The following is a 9,876-nucleotide window of genomic DNA, read 5'->3' as shown; positions in this document are numbered from 1 at the left end:
CCCCATGCTGGGTAATGATGTGTGAGTGTTAATGTGGCTGCCTCTCCATCTTTTGTTCCCGTAGGTCGATGACGCCATGCTCATGTTCGACAAAACAACCAACAGACACAGAGGTAGGTGCGCACACTGCGCAGAGTTAAACTAACACACACGCACGCCATGTAAATATGTGTTGGCATCAAAATGCGTCTTTGCAAATGAAAGGAGAGGCAGCGTGACGGAGTCATTAGGTGAACCTCTGCAAAAAGTGTTCCCCCCCCCCCCTCCAAGCACATTATTTTCTCCTCTCTCGCCTCCCCTCCCCTCCATTTATGTGGGTTAGGGCAGGGCCCGCTGAGGGTCGCCCTGCTCAGTCAAGATGGCCACAGGCGATGATGTAACGCAGCGAGACAGACGAGGAAATGAAGAGGGAGCGGGAGCGGGGTGGAGAAATTGATGATGATAATAATGATCATCTGGGCTCAGTTTTAAGAGAAAGAACCATGCTCAGGAGGCCCCCCCTCCTTAACGATAACCCCCTGATTGATAAGCAAGACGTTCGAGAGCCATATCCTTACTTGGCTGAGGGAGAAGGTTAAAGAAGTCTTTTCTTTTGTTAACAGAGGGGCAGCCAGTAAAATATTTATGTGGTTTGTGTTCGTCTCCTCCAGGTTTTGGCTTTGTCACCTTTGAGAATGAAGACGTGGTGGAGAAAGTGTGCGAGATCCACTTCCACGAGATCAACAACAAAATGGTACACGGCTGAAAACGCTGCGCCGAAGCACGGAACATAAGGAGTCGCGTTAACAAATGATGTGCAGCTGCGGATGCGTTTGTTCCTATTTCTACTGAACACTTGAACATTAGTCCAGTCTGAGAAACTCTTGGAGTGAACCCACTTCAAGATGGGTTCGTTAGCAAACTCGATGATTATACCTCAGTTTACTCTCGAGTGAAGTTTTGTGTGGTCGCAGCCGACACATGGCTAACACATAGCTAACACGTACTCTGAGCGTGGCATGTCACATAACGCTGGTTTTTACGTTTTAGCTACAATTTTGTTGCACTTTGACGATCTGAGTTTAAAAGTGGCATGAAAGGTGACGTGACGGGCACGTTCATTTTTTAAAAATTATTTATTCTTCCTCTAGGTGGAGTGTAAGAAAGCCCAGCCCAAGGAGGTGATGACACCGACGAGCTCAGCCAGAGGCCGCTCGAGAGTGATGCCCTACGGGATGGACACGTTCATGCTGGGCATTGGCATGTTAGGTAAGATTAGAGATAAAATACACAAAAAGGGCAACTTTTGGGGATAAACTTGAAAGAATACTGTAAAATAAATACATTTTTAGTGATTTGTGTTGAACTTCCTATAAGGATGAACACTTCACATTTACTAAAAAAGGTTTTGTAATATAAGCTAACACAAACAAACAAGACATTTTATCATGCTGTGTCCACATTACAGCATAGTTCAGAATAAATCCGTGAACTAAACTTTAGTTGAACCTTATTGTGTTTATTTTTGTGAAGTGAACACAGATATGATCACATCCCAATAAATTACTGCTGACTTGTGTTACGTGTAGCCCTGGTTGGATTTATTTGAAACACAGGACCAGAATGAAGAGCTTTCATTGAAGAACACTTTGTTTTTTAAGATGTTCTCATTGTCTAAGCTCAGACCTGCTTTATGTGTGGTTTCTGTGCGCCCCCTGCTGGCCCTTTATGATTATACCATGATAAGTGAGCGCTCATCTTTTTAAGAACAGATGCAGAGTCTTTGATTTTATTAGTTTTTAAGCACACAAGTGAGGAAATTTTTATTCTGTATATTTTTATATGTCTTGATTAGCTCATATGGCCTGAAGGTTCACTTCAAAATCAATTATTCAGGACTTAATCCAAATTTAAAGAGATAATAAATACATTGGTATATCCATCTTAATTAAAGAGCTTGATCAAACTCATACACTCATATAATTGTGTTTATATAATTTGTGTTGGAGCTGATTGTAGATGAGTTATCTAACCTCTGCAGCTAAACCCCTGAAACTAATTTGTATGTCTTTTAATCAGCACAGTTGATTAAACAGATGTTTCCTGTGTTTTTACAGGCTATCCAGGTTTTCAGACTACTACTTACACCAGCCGCAGTTACTCTGGACTAGCACCTGGATACACGTACCAGTTACCAGGTGAGCCTGTTTAAACCCACTCCCTTTAGCGTTAGAAACAGACTCATTATTATTACTCCATATTTTCTTGCTCCATCTTAAACTCTAAATGTTGTTGTACCTTTGATTCATCGTGTTTGCTTCTTTCGTCTTTGATTAGTTGCTGTTTATTTGATCTACTTATGTAACGGCCTTTCATTTGGCTGCGCGGCCCCTCCTTTTCCTCTGCTCCTGCCTTCCTGCCGCTCTGCGTCTGTGTGCGTTTGTGGCTTTGTAGTTTGGTTTTGTGTATGGTCACCGTGTTTACAAAGCGCTCTCTCTCGACCTTCTCTGTTTCTAGAGTTCCACATAGAGCGGACTCCCCTTCTGACGTCGTCTCACCCCCCTGAACTGGCAGGTCAGTGCTCGATCTTTGGAAGGCCACGAGAGAAAAACAAACTCATTTAGCAGCAGAACGTCCGAGTGAACTGTCTGCTTTCAGCGTTTTGTTGTTGCTATACACAAACTGTTTATCTGAAGTGAAAGCTGTTCATTTGTTTTACATTAATTGATTTTCTCCTAAGATCGTTTCACTGTTCCGCTCTCAGAAACCTTACAGGAACGACAGGAACTAAAATAAGTTATTAGATACTAAAACACAATGATCAAAGAGTAAGACTAACCCGAAACGCATCATTTAAACCAAAACGTGGGCGTTTGATTTTTCAGTGACTCCAAAGTGAAGCAGATTCTGATTAATTAATTAATTCTGATTTTTTTTTTTTTAATATTTAAAATAGGTTTTGTTGAACCTGTTCTAACAAAAACAGGTTTAACAAATTAAAAGTTTTGCATTTTTTTGAAAAAATTAATTTCGCCCGCCTCCTTTCATGCCCGTGTTGGTCTATTTTCATTCAACCTTTATTTATACAGGTGAGTCGTGCTGGACTAAGATCATCTGATGTTGATAAATGAGTTATAACTATTTTGCTCAAAACTTGAACTTAAAATTATGAAATGACTTCTATCTCAAAAGATGCTGTGATATCCTGCATGATCTGTTAGCTCTCTGAGTATGTGTTGTGAGTGACGTCACCTACGGCCACACCACATTTTAGCTTAATATTTATAAAACTGACTGAAGTGCAGCCTTTTTTGTATAGGATAAGGTTAATTAGCTGCGGCAGCCATCTTGTCTTGTGTTTACTGTGCGGATGTGGCTGAGTGGTTAGAGCAGTCGTCCTCTAATGCAAGAGTTGAGGGTTCGACTCCACCGACGGTCACATGCCAAAGTGTCCCTGGGCAAGACACTGAACCCCTCATAGCCTCCGATGTGTGTCCCATCAGTGTTCTGATTAATCTCTACAGATTCAGATGAGCTTTGTGTAGCTATAACAAGAGTGCTGCATTAATGGGTAAATGAGGGCACAGACGGTGCAGTAAAGAGCTTTGAGTGTCTTGATAAGATGGAAAGGTGCTTTATAAGTACAGTCCGTTTACATTTACAGTCGTCCCTCGCTACTTCGCGGTTCGTTTATCGCGGACTCGCTCTATCGCGTTTTTTTTAAATGATTGGACATGACACACGAGTGGCTGATAGATGGATGAACCGCACGATCGGCATGGAATTTTTATTTTAAAATAAATTATTTAGCACCTGTGCGCAGCCCAAGCTTCTTCATGCAGCGTGTCATATCCGCTCTGCAGCGGAGAAGTGGGCGTGGCCGAGAGCAGCAGGAGGCCGAGAGCTGAGATCATGACATGCTGTGCTCTTTTAGAGCATTTAGAGTTTAGAAACATTGTTTAGATTCTATTTTTTTTATTCTATTCTAAACTTTAGAATATTGCAAGTGTGGGAAGGGTTTAAAAATATATAACTATATATACACTAAAATAAACTACTACTTACCACTTGTACCATTATTCCTACTTCACAGTTTTTTTATTTATCGCAGGACTTCATGGTACGGATCCCCTGAGATAAACGAGGGACTACTGTACTCCAAAGTTAATCAGTTGTAAATGAACAACCAGTGATTTCAGCCATTCTGAGAGTTTTATTGAAATTCTTCCTCTGGTTCAGGAGATATTTTACTAACAGACCAACGACGCTGATGCCAACATTTTAAGCAAAGATTTTTCACACAGCTTTGTGCTCAGAGTATGTGTTAGGGACAAAGTGTACTACTACTGCACCAAATGTTACCTCATTATCTGTAAAATCGACGTCACATTTGTGGGTTTTTTTTTTAATCATCAAAGCTCAGTTCAGTATTTATTCCTAATATCTAGCTGCTAGTGGGATTTATTTTGATCAAGTATTTCAAAAGGAAAGAAACCCAGAGCAGCTTTTAGAGCAGGGACATGCATAAGTAACTATTGTTGCAGACCTGATGATATTTCTCTCTTTGGTCCTGAATAGCGTGATGCTGCACGTGTCTGACTCAGTCAGCGAGAGGGACGGCAGAGCTGCTATTTATAACACGTAAAAGTCCCGTCATCCACTCCGATTCCTTCTGACACACACAGCTAACATTAGGACCAAGGCCTGAATGCAGCGGTTCAGCATTTCAGTTCTGCTCTATTTTTAGCTCATTTATAATTTGAATGAAGTCAGTGGGCCAAACGGGTTCATTATACCTCATCGGCTTTTCACAAGTGCCCGATTTTTATTGTTCTCCGAGCTAAAAGCAGCTCATCCTTTAAATCTACAAAGCCACTCTTACATCCTTGCTTGTACTCATGATCCTTCGGGTTTGTCCTTATACCGGTAATCGGTGAACCTAGAGCCAGATGCTTGTAGATGTAGCACCGGACTGTCCCCCCCCCCTCCTCCACCAGTTGGATTTAAATGACGTGACAGATGTGCGAGCAGATGTAGCTTCACCCACACTGAGCTGTAGATTATTGCTTATGATCTGCTATGAGAGTGATCCACAATGACTTGTTTGTGCCATAATTTGGTTTGTTGTGTAATCCTCAGCCATTCCCCTCACTGCTTATGGACCAATGGCAGCTGCAGCAGCAGTAGTCAGAGGTATGTGTGTGTGTGTTTTCTATATTTGTACTGCATGTTTGCTTTAGGTAGAGTGTTTTCACAATGGGCTGCTAGGACAAATAAAAGCATATTTTTAGATGTGTGTGTGTGACCTGACTCGTCTCTCCTGCCTCCAGGCTCCGCTCCATCACGCACAGCTGGCTTCCTGGGCACCAGCAGCCCCGGACCAATGGCTGACCTGTATGCTGCAGCCAATCAGGACTCAGGAGTCAGCAGCTACATCAGCGCTGCTAGCCCTGCACCTAGCACAGGGTTCGGTCACGGTTTAGGGGTAGGTCACTCAGCTCACACTTGAAATAAGAAAATAAATAACAAATCAGTGGAGGAAAAAAAATTAATTAATTAATTCTTGGGTTTTAAATATCAGGACACAATAAAATGTAGTCTTTACCAGGATCTAAAATTTGTCGACCCCCCCCCAAGTTTAGAAAAGGACGCTACAAAGTCCATCATGGCATTCTTTTAGAAACAAAAACAAATTAAAATGGAACAGCGGTGTGTGAAAATCAAAAGTTTAACCATGCTGCTTCAGTAGGATTTAGGACAAGGGTGTCCAAAGTGCGGCCCGCGGGCCATTTGTGGCCCTTGGAGTAATTTTGTGCGGTCCACAACTGCAGATTAAGAATGGTTTCATTTTGACCAGCAGGCTTAAGAGCCGTCTTTGTGCTAATGCATTGCAATCATTATATAATGTTTAGGTTTAACAGCAAAATAGATGAAAAAAATATTTTCAAAATGAGTAATATTCAGCAAAATACAAATATTTGGCTGCAATGAATCTTTTTATTTTCACTTCATGGTACAAAGCACCACAAACCTTTACAGACTCCTATCAAAAGAGACGTTGGGATAATTATTCATGTAACTTGGCTAAATATAACAAATTGCAGTTGATAAAATAATCAATAGAGGGAAGTTGGACATTTTTCAATTAATATAAAGTTGTATCATCTGCATAACAGTGGATCAACTTTATCAGTGTCCCTTCAAACCTTCTGTTGTAGCAACTGACAGCTGAAAGATTTTTCAGAACTTTGATCCTTTTGGGTCCAGAGGTCTGATCGACTTCCTTTTAAAAGGACACTTACTCATATTACGCTTTTATTGCCGAGAACAGACTAAAATGAACTTTCAAAACACAAGAAAACAACAAACATAGACCCAACAAATCAAATTGTTGTTTTTTTTAAATAAAAATATAAGGTTAGTGTTTATGAGGCTTTTAATGTTTTTGATCTGCAACTATTTAAAACTCTTTCTACACCAAAATTAGTAAACTTTTGTCCTTTCCTCAAAATATTGTTCACGTTGAGAGTTAAACTCACATTTTCGTGGCCCATGAGTTCTTTCGTCTGGATCGTTCAGACCCTCATATGAAAAAGTTTGGACACCCCTGATTTAGGAGGTAAAGTTGGAACCAGTTGTTGGTAAATAAATTCACTTGAGTAGCTGATCATCAGCAGGAGTTGGGACAGAGTCCTCTGGAGCATACAGATGTTTGTTATCACAACGCCAAGGCGGAAAGACATCAGCAATGTCCTTGACGAAACAACTGGGAAAGATTAAAGGTTGTTTCCAGATAATCTGGAGACTTTCATTTGACAAGTTCAAGATTATTCACAAGCAGAAACCATCTGGTCAGGAGTGGGGGAGGTCCCAGCAAAATCACCCCAAGGTCAGACTGTGCAGTGATGAGATAATTTGTAAAAAGAAACAAACACCCAAGATCCATATCTTACTCTTCAGGCTTCGGTTAACAAGTTAAATGTTGAAATTTATTATATGAGCCAGTATGACCTGCTTTGGAAGAGTTGTCAAGAAAAAGAGAAAGCTCTTTTCTCTCTAAACGGAATTTGGCTGCATTAATGATGATGTAAAAAAGAGAGGGGCAAAAATCCTCAACAACCACGTGAGGCTGATGGAGCCACTCAGAACACGACTTCAAGTCGTCGCTGTTGAAGGAGGTCCTACCTAAAGTGGACCGAAACACAGCTTGATCGTTTTTGGTAAATCATCTGTTTAATACATAATGACACCGTTGTTTCTTTTCTACATTTGAGGTTAGATTTGAATAATTTAAAAACCTGGTAAATACCATGGACTCGTTTTTATTTTATTCTGATGCATAAAACCTTGTGTGTACGTAGGGGCATGTATTCACAGAGGCTGCAGAGAGTGGATTTATTCTTGGTTTTCTCTCCCCAGGGTCCTCTGATTGCTACTGCATTCACTAATGGCTACCACTGAGAAGACTCCGGTCACTGAGGATTGGAGGACGTCTCTCCTCTCTGTCGGGCCAATCAGAACTCTGGCTGCCCACTCGATGGCACGGTCCGACTGGCCGCCCACAAGCTCTTCTGGCTCCACGTGGCTCCACCCACCGACTGAATATCTTTTTTAAACCAATACTCGTTTTGCTGTACTAATCTCACTTCAACATAACGTCCCCGTTTCTCCCCCTTTTGTCTTCATGTAGTGTAACGCCTAGACCCCGCCCCCCCTCCTCCATCCGTTAACCATTTCCTTTTTTCTTCTGGAGTTGACGGAAGAAAAGTGCAAGAAAAAAAAAAATCCTGTTTGTCATCTTCACGCGAGACAAAGAGGACTGTTTTAATTATTATTTTTTTTTTTAAAGTTTCACAAAAGCTGGTATGAATGTGAACCGAGAAAAAACACGTGAGATGGGTTGTCTGTAAAAAAACAAACACACACAAAAACAGTTTTTAGCGAAGGAAGAACAAATCCAACAAAGTCCTTTTTTACTCTCAAGTGTGACGGAAACATTGAGAAACACAAAAAAATGTATATTTTGGTAGTCTTTAAAAACAAAACCTTTGTAATATTATTAATATTGACTTAATAATGATAATCTGTAAGGTATTTTCTTCTGTAATTGGTTTTAAAGCAATGTTTTTATGTCTTCCTGTAAGATATTGTATATAGACGCAGGGGAGGTGGGGGTTGCCGTACCTGCTGGCATGTCATTGGTTGGTTTAACAGCGATTTGACTGGATGTCACTTCCTGCTGTCTGCGCTCGTCTCACTACTTTAGCAGTGCGTGTACAGAACACGTGCACACTGCGGGCCAGTCCTCTTCGGCGCTCTTCAGTACATTTCCAGACGTTTGTCAGGTCCTCACCTAACTACCTGTTATGTAACGAACACCTTTTCCTTCTTTAAAAAACAAGTTTTGCATCTTCACGAAAACCTTTTACAAACACGACGGACTCGAGGAAGAACCTCGAGCAGGAGAAAGTGGGATTTCGTGAGTTTTGGGAGCCGCCCTTTTCAAACACGTTCTTTTTTGTTGTTGTTGCGCAGTTCACCTGGCTTTTTGTTGTTTATTGTTTTCTTTTTCTTGTCAAGAAAAAAAACAACTTTATTTTCTGCGGTGTTGTCCACCGTGAAAAACTAATGAAGGACATTCTCCGAGAACACAGCTGTAGCATTCTGTCCTCCCATCACTGTTGAAGGTGCGTGTGGTTGAGAGAGTGTGTGTCATCAAAGAGTAGTACGGAGCTACTTTTGGCAAACGAAGGAGCGTTTGTGTTGCCTTTTCTCTTTGGTCCTGTAAAGAAAAGAATGAAGGGGTCGCCCCGTTTCATTTTGGTTCGTCTGCTTTTCTCGCCTGACTTTCTCCCGTTCCGCACTGGCGTGTGATAAATTTGTGCTTCTCCGGAACCAACATATTTTTGTTTGTATGAATATATATAAATATATATATATATATATATAGTTGCTGCTCCATGTGGTGAATAGACAGGACTTGGGCAGGGAACCAGAAATGGAACAGGGTCATGCTTCCAGTCCGCTCTGATACGACACGATGACTCTGGCTGGCAGGAAGAGACAAAAAGAACGAGCTGCAGGAAAACGAGCTACTTGTTCAGATTTCTTACCGAACGCCTGTTTGGTAAAAAAAATAAAAACTTCCTGATCCAGCCAGGAGCTCCTCTGTCAGAGATGCTGGGACACAATTAATAATAAAAAAAAAAAACTACTGCTGGACACCAACACTGTAACTTTTTAACTTACAATAAAGCAATAAGTTATTTTTTACCTTACAAATGAAAATAGTACTATTATTGGTAATAGCAGACAACAAGTGGAAAATTCTGCGGCATTAAGACTTATTTTCAGAAAAAAAGAAACTATATTTTTCTGTTTTGAGATGTTTTCCCCCCTTTTGTATATTAATTTTATTGATGTCTTTTGTTTTGGTGATGTATGGAGGAAGGCCAATGTCGTGAATGGAGCTCTGCGTGAGCTCGGATTAAAAAAATAAATTGTACTGTCCCCCGTCGAACTTTCCTTGACTTTTTTTTATTTCAATTTGAAGTTCTTAATAAATTATTTTAAAGCAAATTGCACCCGATTGTTTTTTCACCAATGTAAGCGAACTTGTCTTCTAGATTAAACAAGCACAGATTTAGTGACTCGGTTGAAGGATTTCGTTTCCCTAGCTCTAAATCCTGTAGAGCAGAGCGGTCTTCATCTTCAGTGAAGAGAACTGCTCACCCCCCAGTAGAGTTGAAAGATACATGAAGCAGAAAGTACTTTAAATCAACACAGAAGAAGTTTGTTTTCTGTTTATAAGTACGGTAACTGTCCATATATTTTAAAGTGTGGTTCTGTAGAAACTTAAAACAGCTAATATCTTTCCTGTTTTAGCTCATTATCCTT

General features: G+C 40.6%; 1 protein-coding gene across 1 annotated transcript in view; it reads left to right on the top strand.

Moving 5' to 3' along the window:
* LOC119412221 (RNA-binding protein Musashi homolog 1) overlaps positions 1-8,497 on the top strand; it is a 26,056-nt gene extending 17,559 nt beyond the window's left edge. The window contains exons 7-14 of the mRNA XM_037679203.1: positions 65-113; positions 651-733; positions 1,131-1,248; positions 2,097-2,177; positions 2,497-2,553; positions 5,119-5,172; positions 5,310-5,464; positions 7,399-8,497. Of these exons, the coding sequence (XP_037535131.1) occupies positions 65-113; positions 651-733; positions 1,131-1,248; positions 2,097-2,177; positions 2,497-2,553; positions 5,119-5,172; positions 5,310-5,464; positions 7,399-7,440 (639 nt within the window). The 3' untranslated portion in view covers positions 7,441-8,497. The remainder of the gene's footprint in view (positions 1-64; positions 114-650; positions 734-1,130; positions 1,249-2,096; positions 2,178-2,496; positions 2,554-5,118; positions 5,173-5,309; positions 5,465-7,398) is intronic.
* Positions 8,498-9,876: the final 1,379 nt, after the last annotated feature.

This window comes from Nematolebias whitei, chromosome 7 (genome assembly GCF_014905685.2).
Source record: "Nematolebias whitei isolate Nwh7 chromosome 7, NemWhi1, whole genome shotgun sequence".
NCBI classification, from domain to species: Eukaryota; Metazoa; Chordata; class Actinopteri; order Cyprinodontiformes; family Rivulidae; genus Nematolebias; species Nematolebias whitei.
Note: the sequence above shows the minus strand (reverse complement) of the source record. Positions and strands in the feature narration are given on the sequence as shown.